General features: G+C 57.9%; 1 protein-coding gene across 4 annotated transcripts in view; it reads right to left on the bottom strand.

Annotated features, from left to right (window-relative positions):
* CTNNBIP1 (catenin beta interacting protein 1) overlaps positions 1 to 13,301 on the bottom strand; it is a 44,677-nt gene that overhangs the window by 16,355 nt on the left and 15,021 nt on the right. Inside the window, exons 2-5 of one of the 4 annotated variants that reach the window (XM_032301614.1) lie at positions 8,511 to 8,595; positions 6,690 to 6,827; positions 3,768 to 3,886; positions 3,175 to 3,265 (exon numbers count right to left, since the gene is read on the bottom strand). In XM_032301614.1, the coding sequence (XP_032157505.1) occupies positions 3,175 to 3,265; positions 3,768 to 3,863 (187 nt within the window). In that variant the 5' untranslated portion in view covers positions 3,864 to 3,886; positions 6,690 to 6,827; positions 8,511 to 8,595. Of the gene's footprint in view, positions 1 to 3,174; positions 3,266 to 3,767; positions 3,887 to 4,475; positions 4,796 to 6,689; positions 6,828 to 8,510; positions 8,596 to 8,752; positions 8,840 to 13,301 lie in introns of those variants that run through there. The other 3 variants (XM_032301613.1, XM_032301612.1, XM_032301611.1) reach the window with 3 other exon arrangements.

The following is a 13,301-nucleotide window of genomic DNA, read 5'->3' as shown; positions in this document are numbered from 1 at the left end:
GAGCACTCGCGGACAGCGAGCAGAGGAGGCAGAAGATGAGGCCGGGGGAGAAGGAGAGACACAGAGAGGTGTACTGCTGAGGACCAGGGAGGGAAAGGAGGGCTTCCAGAAGGAGGCTGTCAGGGGAGGTTTCAGACCGGCAGAGGCCAGGCTGGCCCACGGCTCAGCGCGGGCTAGGGAGCCCCTACAGTGCAGGCCCACGCAGCTTGGCCCCGGCACCAGCCCGGACTCAACAGATACCGCACCCACGTTCACAGTTTACGGAAGGAAGACCAGGAGGCCTGGGCGTGGGGTGAGGGGCGCCCAGCCCATTTTCCTCCCTCGGGGGGGGGGGGGGGGGCGGTTAGGCAGGGCCAGCAGGGCTCCCAGTACCAGACCCCTCCAGCCCCAGAAAGGAAGCATGTGCAAGTCTAAAGATGGTAGACCAGGGTGCCTGGGTGGCTCAGTCAGTTAAGCAGCTGCCTTTGGCTCGGGTCATGATCCTGGGGTCCATGGATCGAGTCACACATCGGGCTCCCTGCCCAGTGGAGAACCTGCTTCTCCCTCTCCCTCTGCCTGCTGCTCTGCCTACTTGAGCGCTGTCAAATAAATAAATAAAATCTTTTTAAAAAGTTAAAAAAAAAAAAATGGCAGACCCATGCCAAGCTCTGTCCCGTTGGTGGGTGGCCTCAGGCCCACAGAGAGGAGCTCCCGGAGTTCGGGCCCTTGCAGGACAGTGCTGGGCATCTGCTGAGACACAGTGCCACCTTGTGGCAGGAGGTGCTCACAGCAGATTTCTGCCAGCCTGTCTAGCCCATCACACCGATGCTCCTAGGTGCACTGGAAGCAATGATCTGAGACTTTTACCACTTGGGCAGCCCCTGGGCCCCTGCCAGCAGCATCCCTGTGGCATCAGCTAAGGTCGGCCTTGCCGACAGATAAGGAAGGCAGGCGAGCATGTTAGCCAAGACCGTTTTGGCCCCACAGTGAGGGCAGCGATGCAAGGCCTTGCTCTTGGGGTCGTGCCCCCCGCGACAGGAGAGACTATGCCGACTGCAGTTTTGTCGTGCATTCGTCTGCAGTGTCCTTAGGCACACAAAGTTAATGCTGGGCTCATGAAGCTCTCCCAGGAGCAGCTGCCCATTCGCCTCCTAACCAGTCCACAGGAATCCTTGGGACCATCTGCAGCAGTGTGTCGTGTCTTCCTATGTGGCTTAGCTCAGGGGTGACTGTGGGGACTGAGACCAGCATGCAGGGGGCCCCAACAGCAGAGAACCAACCCCAGCCACTAAGCCGGGTCCTGGTGCAGCTCTGGAAGCCTGCAACCTGGGGAGACGTAGCTGAGGCCTGCCCACAACTCGGAAGGTCCCAGTTCTGGGGTCATGCCCACATGCCGTGGCTCACTCCCGACTGCTTAGCAGTTTAAGGTCATTATCATGACCTTAACTCCACACAGTTAATAGTTCATTTTTATTCTCGACTGCTGGTTCAGCTAGGTGAGACAGAGAGTTCTCTTCATGCTCTTTTAAACTTCCCCTTACTGCAGAAGCAATGTATGTACAAGGTTAAATAATGTTTTCCAAAAACGTGTGACTTGGAAAGTTAATGTCCCTTATATAGTTCTACTCTCTATTAAAACTTCCTATTAACAGCCTGGTCTATGTTCGTTCAGCTTGCTTTCTTACACACATACATGAGTGAGTGCGTGTGTGTGGTGGAGGGTATTTTCTACAAAGACATACAGCTCCACAACTTATGATTTTTTGCTTTAACAGCATCTTTCTGAAGGCATCCTTATCGCCCAGCCCTACTTCTGGTTAATTCAGTGACTTAAAACTGGTTCAGTGACTTAAAACTGGGGTGGGAGAAAAGGCAATATCCTAGGGACCCAGCAGCTTGAGGGTCCCAGAGAAATATGATTCAGGATCCAGTGGGGTGGGGTGGGGGTGGGGGCTGGAAACACGGATCAGCCAGGGATGAGAAAGGCTCTCTCCCAGAAACAAAACCCCAGGAGGGGCTGACTCTACCCCGGCTGTCAGTACAGAACAGGCTGTGGGGTGAGTGAGTGTGACCCAGGCAGGCTGTTCCAGGAGCCGCCAGAGCCACGGGGACGCCCTGTACGTTTCTGCTGAGTTGGGTGCACAGGCCAGGTGACAGCCGGCGTCAGAGCTGGGGAGCCGGGCCCTGCGCCAGAGCTGAGGCCTGTGCTCTCCAGGAGAGCAAGGGCAGTTTCAAGACGAGCGGCCTTGTATGCTACACCTGCTCTCCTCCTGGGCCCCACGGATCAGCCACAGGCCCCTCGGCGCTCCGCTGCTGGGAGCCGGCTCACATAGACACCCCATAGGTTGCCCATTTCATGGTCAGTAACATCAACGAGGCAAAAAAAAAAAGGAAAGGACTAGATGGAAGTGCCAGTGAGGATGCTGTGGGATCCAGGGTCAGAGGAAGCCTTCCAGAATGGGAGAGCCCATAAGTGCCCAGCCTCCTGCTGCTCTGGGGTAGACGGTGACAAGCCCTGGCCTGAAGCACGGCGGCAGGTCGTCCTGAGTCCTCTGGGGACGGGCAGTAAGACCAGGACGATCCCTCACTCATCCGAACCCATTTCCTTGCCTGTGATGTAATATCACCAGTACCTTTCCACGATTAAATGAATGATGTGTGGCCGGCACTTAGCAGGCACCCACCAGACGAGAAATACCGGAGCATCGCCTGCTACCATTATTATGATCGGGGGAGAGCACCAGAACGGAAACGACTCCCCTGGGCAGACGGAGACCTCGGGGTAGAGCCCTTGGGGCCTCTTGCCTGGGTACGGCTGGGAACACACAAGCCCAGGACAGGTCCGAGCCCAGGAGGCGGCTTCACGCTCTCCCTGCACCAGGTACTGGGTGGGCGGGGGTCAAGCCAAAGACGGAAGAAATGCAAAAACCCAGAGCCTCTGCAGTCCCAAGGGCTCCCAGATGCCTCCATTTTTCGGCTCCTCCGAGGCTAAAAAGAGGGGATCCCAGCATTACCCGATGGGGTCCTCGGCTCCCACCTGGGGAAAGAAATGGGCCCAGGGCCCGGGGCCTGGGGCTCAGCTCCGTGGAAGGGAGGCTGCTCCGGACCCTCCACGTGGACCCCGGAGCTAAGTTTCCCCCAGGAACCACAGCTTGGCGCCTCTGGGGGAGGCGTGGCGGGCGCGCAGGGACTCACCCTGGTCGATGGAGTGCTGGGGCAGCTGGCTGAGCTGGCTGTTCACCACCCCCGCGTAGGTGCGCAGGAACTCCTCCTCGCTGGCCGTCAGCTGCACGGGCGAGAAGGCCACGGTGAAGGGCGGCCCGCCTCTTCTCATCCCTGGGTCCCTGTTCCTGAGTCCTGACCCTTGGGTTCCAGAGCAAGTGCCCCCTCCCCCTTGCCGGATGCCGGGCTCATGGTCCCCCAGGATCAGATCTGAGACTGCGTTTCCGTGCAGCACGGGGCCTGCCCAGGGAGCCCATCCCTTTCTTCCTGAACAAGGAGGCCCTCTCAGGGCCCTTCCTGCCCAGCACCCCGTGGGCAGCTCCTGGGAAGACAGGCGAAGTGTCAGGTCAGGGCCCATAGGGGCTCACATATCCCCTGGGCCCCAGCTCGGCATAGGGATGGGAAGACCACCCCAGAGTACCCCCAGAACTGGACGGGACTGGCCACAGAGCCCGACCCCAAGGCCAGCAGCCCCACTCCCAGAGCAGCGCGGTCACAGCAGGTGGCGGCCGCCCTTGTCAGGCACCCTCCCGAGGAGAGCTGCTCGGCACCCCGGAGGCACTCACATTTGATCCCATCTTCCTCAGCATGAGCAGCACTCGAACCTTCTGCTGAATGTACGTCTCCTCCGGGCTCTTCCCGGGCGCCCCCTCGCGGTTCATCCCCTGGCCAGCCCTGGGGGCTCCTGCAGAGCAGGGAGAGGCGCTGAAGCAGGGGGTCGGAATGGGCTGCACCGGATCCAGACTGGGTGCTTGGCAGGGGCCACCAGGAGGCCCACGGGGCTTCGGGGTCTCGCTTCTGAGAGCCCAGAGCAGGTGGGGAGCTGCACGTTCCTCCCTCACCCCTACTGGCCCCAGGCAGCCGGACCAAGCGGCTCGATCCCGGTGCAGGCACTGGTGGCCAGCACCCTCTGCGAGGAGCTGTTGGGCCCAGGGACGCTGAGCTGACCCAGAACTTCTGGCCAGCTCGACCTTCCAGCCACCCCCTCAGCAAGAAGCCTGCGATGAGCCCCAAGAGATATGCTGAAGGAAGCCCAAAGTGTCCCAGGTTTTCAAGCATGCAACTTCCACAAAGAGCAAAAGCGACACGGCCAGAGGCAGGCGGCTGGCACTTCTGGCTGGAGAAACCGTGAGATTGGGACGGAGCCCCAAACACGAAGGCAGCCTCCTCCGCGGAAGCTCCTGACGAATTCAAGAGGCTGGCGCCTGGGCCGGGCTCCAAGGAGTCCCTTGATGGGGACAGGCCAGCCGGGGCCACGGGGCACGGATACCCACCTGAGCTCATGGCCGTCACCCTCACACGCCCACCCCCCGTCCGAGGGCAGCGCCTGTGGGCTGCGGCTGTGTCCAGAGACCGCAGGGCCCCAAGCTGCAGAAAGGTCCCAGGAGAGAAGTCCCAGGGTTTCCCCCCCAGGAGGAGCCGGCAGAGAGGAAGCGGGCGTGGAGGGTTTGGGTTACACACTTGTAACCCCTGGATGAGTCAGAAATAACGCAGCAGCTGGTGGGGGCGGAGCCTCGGCAGCTCTGGTGCCAAGGGGCTGCGCTTGGAGGACCGAGGGAACCTGGCTTGAGAGCCAAGGACACTCCTCACGCCGCCCATCCCTCCGGGGCCAGCAAGCCCCGGACCGGCGGGCTCTCCCAGGCCGGCCTGCTCTCTGTGCAGCAGGCTGACTCCAAGATGTGCCAGAGCCCCGCAGGTCCCCGTCAGCTGCTCAGTCCCCGTAAGCTCACAGGGGCTCTGGTCCCAGAAGTCCCCACAGTGGGCTAAAAAGCCGTCAAGCTGGGGCTTCCGCAGAGCTGTAGACCTGACGTAGCTTGTCTCCTCCCGGGGCCGCCCTTCCCCCACCTCCCTTCCCCGCCACACTCCCTACGGTCTTCTCACCCGCCACCTCCTCTGGGCTCAGAAAAAAGCCGAATGAACACTGACAACCGGGAAAGAGGGGTAAGCCACCTCCAGAAGGGCGCTGGGGGAGGCAGCCCCGCCATCCCCAGCGTAGCAGACAACCCTACCTCCCTAGCACAGCTGAGTGGGAAAGTCCAGTCGTGGGACTTCACGTCTCACACGGACCCTCCTCACTTCTTTCCACTCTCCTCCCCACACAAGGACCCACGAGGCCTGCATGGGCCGCCCAGCCTCCTGCTCCACATGCCTCCCCACGCGCCCTGCCCTCCTGACCCCAGTCTATTTCTAGAACATACCAAGAAGCTCTTTTCCCCGGCAGCCTTTGCACTGGGTGTCCCCTGAGCCCGGGCTGGCTTCTTCTCATCCTTCAACGTACTTAAACTTCTCTGACAGCATAACTGAAGCAGGTTCTGTGTCCCCCACCCCCACCCCCACAACCCCTACACCTTCCGGGTCACAAAGCCCAGGCTCATCCCAATTTTCTGAGCGGGTCTTGCTAGAATATTTGCTTATCATCTCTCCCCTGCCCGACTAGAGGGCTGGCCCGCCTGGCTCAGCCCATCCCTGCAGCCCAGCACTGGGGCTGGGAGGCACTTAACAGAGACCGCCCGGCTGGCTGAGCCGAAAATGAGGACTGCCTGTGGTGTCCAGGCGTCTTCCTCATTGTGACACCCACAGTGACTTAGGGCCAAATGTCACAGAATTGAAGGGTGGGCCTTAGGCTACCCTACACATCCTATTCCCCAGAGGACTTCGGAAACACCCCACAAAGCCCTCAAACTGGGAGTCAGGGCTTCCGGGAGTAAAAGTCTTCCACTCCCATCCTGTGTCCAAGGGCCAATGGCCAGCTTGCTTCCTCCTTGTGAAAAGGCCGCACTGAAGACTGGCGACCGGCCACTAGGTGTCGCCACACACAAAAGAACCAGAATTCCAGCAAGATTCCCCACCCACCCCCACCCCAACTTCCCAACAGGCCCATCTGGTTCAAGCCCTTATTCTGATCCTAAGTCACAAACCACACCCCAGTCCCAGGTCCCAGAGCAAGATCTAGTCATCCTTCAGGGGCTGGGCCCTACTCAGACAAGGATATGTATCTGGTTTGGGGGTGCATCCCAGGACCTAGGGGTCCTGGCTTCCCCGTGGGTGGGGACCCCTTCCTCACTGTCCTTTCCCGACCAGCCGAGCTTCCTCTGACAGAGATGTGGGTTCAGAACCAGGAGAAGTGTGTGAGCCTGACCAGGAGCCCGAGTGTGCGCATCATTCTACATTGTCTAGTTTTACAGAATTTTGTGCTGTGCAACAATCCTGGCACCCTATACAGATGGCAGTCATTCTACTGTCTTCCACCGGAGCCTCACTGTCCCGAGGCCCTCCCATACTCAAACTGTGATTACGGGGGTGGGGGGAGTTTACACTACCCAGCCACGGGCCTAGAGTGTCATGGGGCCCGAACAGGTCTTTGGGGCCAGGTTACTCCCACTTCAGCTTCCGAGGCAGACTCATCATTTCTAAGAATTCTGGTTTTCTAGCTTTCTTCGAGCTTTACTTTGAGCTACTTCTGCCTGCTGCCTGACAAGTAGAAATACCTGGGGGCTGGATCTGGGGCAGAATGTAGGAGCCACGAGCACACAGGCCTGCCCCCACACTTCAATCCCAAATAGAGGACGGCATCATGACTGGTTCACACGGTTCCATTCTAGACAGAATCTGCATCAGGAGTGTCACTGTGAAGAAAATTAATACTGAAGAGAGGAACCCATAATCAACCCAAACAACACATACGCTGCAATTGCTGATACGCTACAAGTCTGTTAAAGCGTGTTTGGGTTTGGTGCCTATCCCAACAAACATGCTATTACATTGTCATCACCATTCTGACCAGTATCAGATCAACTTCATTTGAAAGTCCATATTCCCCCCATAAGGGATGAAGAACTGGGCGCCTGTGACATGTGTCTGAATTACGGAAGCCCAAACTGCGAGTCATTTGGACAGAGTAGTTGTGGAGCCCTGAGCCGTGAGCAGGCAAAGGTCACGGTGACTCTTGGTTATGGTCTCCCAGATGCTCCCGAAACATGCCAACATCTAAAAAGGTGGTGCTTCCATTCTGAGTCCTGAGAAAATGTCTCGGTGTTAACTGCCCAAGTCAGAGGCAGACCTGCTCCCTCTCCTAGCTACCACTGTGGGAGCTACCAGGGACAAATGGAGACGAGCCAGAAAACAGAACACAGAAACAGGAAACCATCAGCTACTCAAATGAATGGTGAGGGCAGAGGCCCATGGCTAGATGCCGCTGTAGACAGCCGGCGCGTTATGCCAAAAGCGGAGATAAGTCTGGAAACTTACATCTAACTGGGACAAATGTAATTAAGGGAAAACCAAGGTACCTATGTTCAGTACAGACACACAGACACATTCCCACCACACCCCCTACGTTCCTGTTGGTTCTGAGCCCACATCTCTGCGGGAGGAAGGCTGACTGGGATGGGGATTCCGCCCACTGGAAGGCGGCCATACAAAGTGACAAAGTGGCCCATGGCCTAAGCGGCCACACTGCGTTCCATGGGGGACACAGAGGCCACACGTGATAGCATGTTCCTGCCCTGCCCTGCAGGGACCTGGCCTCTCCCAGCACACACGCTCTGGCCTGGAAGCAGTGGCTGTCACTTTAGAAGAGCTGCGGCACAGGAGGAACCCCAAAGCAGAACCGCCCAGCATCCCGCGCCGCCGTCAGGCCCATTCTGAATCCTAGCCACTAGACCACCAGGGAGCTCGTCAGGCCCATTCTGATAAGCAGCTTCGAACGCTGGCCTCCTCTGGATGGGCACAAGTGGCTCTGAATACAAACACAGTCACCTGTGTGCATTCTCATGTATGAACTTGAAGCTCATGCTGTTTGAATGCCCGCATTTATAAAACTGGAGTATACACTTATACCCGGGGTGGTGTTACACCTGCTCGGAAAACAGCGAGTCACCTCAGGCTGGGGCGAGACAGCACGAGCTTCCTTGACACACACAATCCGCCTCTGCCCCGTGGGTCCCAGCACTTGTCTTCTGTTCTACCCATTTTTTTTTAAAAAAGCTGCAATATATTTTGAATGCTCACATTAACAAAGGTACGTTTACACACAGGCAAGGTAAAACAACATATAACTGTGCGATTCACAGAACTTGCACAAAATATTAATTCAGAGAATGCACACATCTTAGCCTAAAAGAAATGCGCCGAGCCACGGCGCTGACGGGAAGAGCGTGCGCGGCAGGAGAAACGAGTAGTAGAGCAGGAGTATCGGTGGGAGAAGGAAGCGGCAGGAGCTCCCGGAGCCCCGCAGCCCAGACCCAACACGCACTCCCCAGCACCGCCCTGGGGCCTGCTACCAGAAGTCCTTCCCCTGGGCTCCTTACCTGCCTCTGGAAATTAACTTCAGGCAAACAGCTCCTCAACTGTGATGGGCGGGCTGTGGCCGGGGAGAAATAGGAAGGTGGGGCCCTGTGGAAACACAGAACATGGGTCATGGGAGGAGCCGGGAGGGCCCTCGGGGCTTCCAGAGTCCGAGCTGGAACCCCGCCCCACGCTGATGGACCCACGACACCGGTGGGAAGCTCCTGGCAGCGGGCTCCGCTGCGGTCCCGCGGTCCAGAAATACCTGTGTGTCTGGCCGGCCCGGGGAACCTGCACCAACACCTCTGGGATCAGGTGCTGACTGCAGCACGGCCCGCCTGTCATTTCCGGCTGAAGCAGGCCACCACACCCCCTCCTGCCCCGGGTTAGTCACCGTGTCCAACGGAGAGTGAGTCACTCAGGCAGCTGACGGGCGAGCCCGGCACCTGCACGGGAAGGCATCCCGCCTGTCGCGCACAGCCTGAGCCGGGCACCGGGCCACCGTGCTCCACCTGCTCTGTGCTCAGACGCGCACTGCTGTTTGTCCTGTGCCTGGGAACATCTGTGGCTGGACGTGTAAACATAATCCAACCGCCCCCATCCACATAAAACACGGCTGCGGGTCAGTGACAACCTGCCGGCCTGCCCACGTGTCTCCGGGCCCCTAACACGCCTCTCGCAGGGATCAAAGAACGCTGTCGCACAATCTCATTGTTGAGGTCCTGTGTAGGAGCCCAGCGGAGGCGGGTAGGGGGGCACCCAGCCCCCTCCTCTGCTGTTGCACACTGACCTCGGGGCCCCTGGTTACAGGCAGACGCCCAACTCAGCCCCGCTGTGAGCATGAGGTCTAAGGATGATACTTGGAGAAACCTGTTCTGGGGCACCTGGGTGGCTCAGTCGTTAAGCTTCTGCCTTTGGCTCAGGTCATGATCCCAGGGTCCTGGGATAGAGCTCCACATCAGGCTCCTTGCTTGGCAGGAAGCCTATTTCTCCCTTTCCCATTCTCTCTGCTTGTGTTCCCTCTCTTGCTGTGTCTCTCTCTACCAAATAAATAAATAAAATCTTAGGGGGAAAAAAAAGAAAAGAAAGCCAATAAAAACCTGTTCCGCAGGAGGTGGGGGGCCGAGGACAGCTAGGAAACCCCTCTTTCACTGTCTTTCGGAAAAGAAAGATGGTCACTCATGGGGTGGGGAACGTGGTTCCCAGAGAAAGTGAGATTTCAAAAGCCTGCCCTACAGGTAGATGCTGCTGGAACCCTCTGGGTCTCTGGTCTGTGTATCTCTTCAAGCAGCAACGACTCTTGGAGGAAGGAACAGTCACCCACCCCTGCCACTCCCACCACCCTCGGACTGTGGGAACAGCCACCCCCAGGGGAACAGGCATCTTTACCAATTAGTTGCTCTTTTATTCCTCTAGATATCAAAGCACCGAAATCCAAGGCTCCCTGGGGAACCTTCGACCCAAGTCCCCACATTCCTTCAAAAAGAGATGAGAAGGGGCAGCCTTCTCCACTTCTGAGAGCTTTAATTTCTTCAACTACCACAACAGCCAATTAGCCTCCTACTGTCTACCGGACTCAGGTCCTTCCAAGAAGCAGAGAGGACCTTTGTATTAGTGACTTGAAGGGGAAGGCAGTGCTGTTCTTGATGGGACTGTCCAGGGATTTGCGACCAGCTGTTCTATTTGCCATTTTATGATCAGGTCAATGTTCCCATTTTACAGAGGAGAAAACTGAGGCTCAAAGTCCTGGTGGTCCCCGAGTCAGTGGAAGACGGTTCTGCTTTGCTGCCCATCAGTTGTGCATCCGGGGTTGGTCACTTGATTTTGCCCTCTGTAAAAATGGAATCGTGACCCCTACCATGTCTTCCCTCACTGGATACAATGAGATCAGGGCAGGACTCATGAGTGGAGGCCCAGAAGGTCCCATCCTTGGGTTAGAGCTCTGCTATCACAGTTTTGAACCGCTTAATCATTTCTGAACAAGGGGCCTCTCAAACTGCCATGGGTCCTGGAGCCTGAAGTAGATGCGATCCAGATTCAAGAAGGATTTCCTAAAACCTTTCTTGGGGTACACAACCCCGTGTCAGGCTCAGGGAATAGGAGATGCCAACGTGGGGCTGTGGCACGGAGCCTGCCTTCCAGGAAGTGCCCAAGTGGCTAAGGAGACCACACTACACAAAGCAAACGCAGAACAGCACAAACAGTACCTAAGGACGAGCCAAAGAGATAGGTCAGGCTAAGACACGAACGGAACGCGGCCAGGGTCCGATGCACGGACTGCGCCATGCCCCGCCCCTTCCCCAGAGCAGCTCAGCAGCAGCGGGACAGGCCGGGGCTTAGGCCCAGCGCAGTAAGTGACAGAAAGAGGAATGGGCAAAGCTCTGCGAGCACACAGAGGAGGAGCTCGGGAGAGAGGAAACTGCTGGGAGGTCTTGAAGGATGAGCAGGAGTTTGCTGGCAGAAGGGGAGGAGAAGGACCCTGGAGCCCAGGGACGTTCTCTGAACAATTACTGAGCGTCTATTACATGCCAGGCCCTGTGGGAGGCATCGGACGCGCAGCTGGGCAGGGCAGCCGTGGTCTGCCTGAGATGAGGGCTCCCAGAGTCACGGCCAGGTAAGCACACCCGCAGACATGGGCACAGATGACACGAAGGGTAAGTGCAAGGTGCCCCGAGGACCCGCAGCGGGGTGCCTGACCCGGCTCTGAGGGGATGTGTCCGGAGGAGAAGATTGAGACTCTGGAAATCCTGGAGGAGGGAGGTGTCGTGTGAGAGGTGTCGGCGTGAGCTGGTACTGGACCCCAGGGGTCTCTGAGAGGGGTGGGCAGAGGCACCGAAGCAGGGGTGCATACATAAGGTCTGAGCTTCTCAAGACCACCATGAAGACCCTGGGGCAGAGCTGGGGGGGGGGAGCCCCACCGGATCAGGAGGGAGGTGGGGCTGAGGACAGGCTGAGGAGCTAGGACTGGACTCCACGGGCCATGGAGAAGCCCAGAGGGGCTGGCAAGTAGGGCAGAACTGTCCTTCACATAGAGTTGTTCCCACAGTGGACGTCGGCAAAGCATTCTGGAGACAGAGTCAGAACGTGGGGAGCAGCCAGGTCTGGGAGACCCTGCCCTGACAGGGTGGTGAGGACAGAGCAACTGCCGTGAAGGTGAAGCGCTGGCATCCTGGCGGCCCCATTACCAGCAGGTGGCCCTGGGGAAGTCACCGACCAAAAAGTGTATTCGGCACCGAAGGTGTGTTGGGATGTATCAGCGAAAAAACAGTAGAAAATGCCTACATACCCTGATGAGGGGGGAGAGCAAACAAAATAAAAACCAAACAATGCGGCATAAATACAGTGTGGGTGGCAGAAGGTGACTGACGGGTGCTAGGATCAAAACCGAGCTGGGTGAGGGGGCCAGGAATGCGGGGTGGCCGTGTGGGCCTTCCTGAGCACAGACTGCAACGGGGTGACGGAGTGAGCCGTGGGAGCCCAGAGCAGAGCTGGATGGAGGCCCCAGGGTGCGGTGAGCTGGAAGACCAGCAAGGAAGGCCACAGGAAGGGAACGTGCACAGGGACAAGGGGTGCGGACAGTGAGGCCTCTGGGAAACCCGGCCTGGACCCGTCAGACGGGGCAGCAAGCAGAGGTGTAGCCTGGCCTGACCTGGGTGTTGGCAGGAGCGCTCCGGCTCAGAGAGGTGGCCGGGGGCTGAGCGCAGAAGCGGGGGAGGCCGTGGTGGGAATCCAGGCGAAAGGAGCAGACGGGCCGGGACATCAGGAGGGCCCGCTGGCACGGCACACAGGTGCGCGGGAAGGGGACGCCCAGGTGTGGGGGTTAAGCACCGGAAGGCAGCACTCCTGTCAACCACGACGGGAGAGATGCAGGAGGAACAGTTTTGGAAAAGGACCAAGGGTTGAATTTCAGATAGCTTAGAGCCTTCCCATTAATAAGCCCTCAGTCTCCTTATCTGTAGAATGGGGACGATAATGGCACCTTCCTATCAGGGCTGTGAAAATGAGATTAACAGAGAGAGCAGAGAGAGAGGCAGAGTTAGTAACTGGCACCCAGCAAAGGCTCAATAAACACTAGTTACTCTAATGATAAGATCACACGGTGATAAGAGATGATGTAAGTGATATTTTGGTTATAGATGGGGGTGGTGGTGGGAATAAGACTAAATAGTAAACTCAAGGGCTTAAAACACCCAGCTTCCTTTCCTGCCTCTTCCCTCCCAGTTCCCCCCTCAGCCCGCAACTGGCTCAAAGGAACTGATAAGGGGTGAAGAGCTACGGGGTCGGGGGAGGGCAGGACCGCACCTCCATGTTTCACCCGCCGCCCTGAATCCCTGGGGGTGCCTTAAAGCAGTTTCCCAACCTGGGCACCACAGGGATTTTGGAATATTGTAGGCTAATGGGCAGCGTCCCTGGGCTGTACCCAGTAGGTGCCAGCAGCGGCTCCTCCTGGAAATGTCTCCAGACACTGCCGTGTGTTCTCTGGGAGGCAAAATCAGCCTGGGTTGAGAACTCCTCTAAAGAAATCGTTGATACACACTCTACACTGTGGCCAAGTGCCGCGCTCACCCCTTCACGTACAGGAATCACTGAGGCTTCAGAACAAACGTCCTTGCAAGATTTAACAAATGAGGACATGCTGACGCAGAGGTCGCCCAGTGACCCCTCAGCCAGCCCCTCCTACTCCGCACCCAGGCGGCATTCGGACCCAGATCGTCCAAGTCCTGAACCACTGTGTGACACTGCTGTCCCAGGGAGCCTGTAAATGGGTAGAAAGCGCTCAGGGCCAGGGAGAGGGAGGCGGGACCGAGCCCCAG

Source organism: Mustela erminea, chromosome 10 (genome assembly GCF_009829155.1).
Source record: "Mustela erminea isolate mMusErm1 chromosome 10, mMusErm1.Pri, whole genome shotgun sequence".
NCBI classification, from domain to species: Eukaryota; Metazoa; Chordata; class Mammalia; order Carnivora; family Mustelidae; genus Mustela; species Mustela erminea.
Note: the sequence above shows the minus strand (reverse complement) of the source record. Positions and strands in the feature narration are given on the sequence as shown.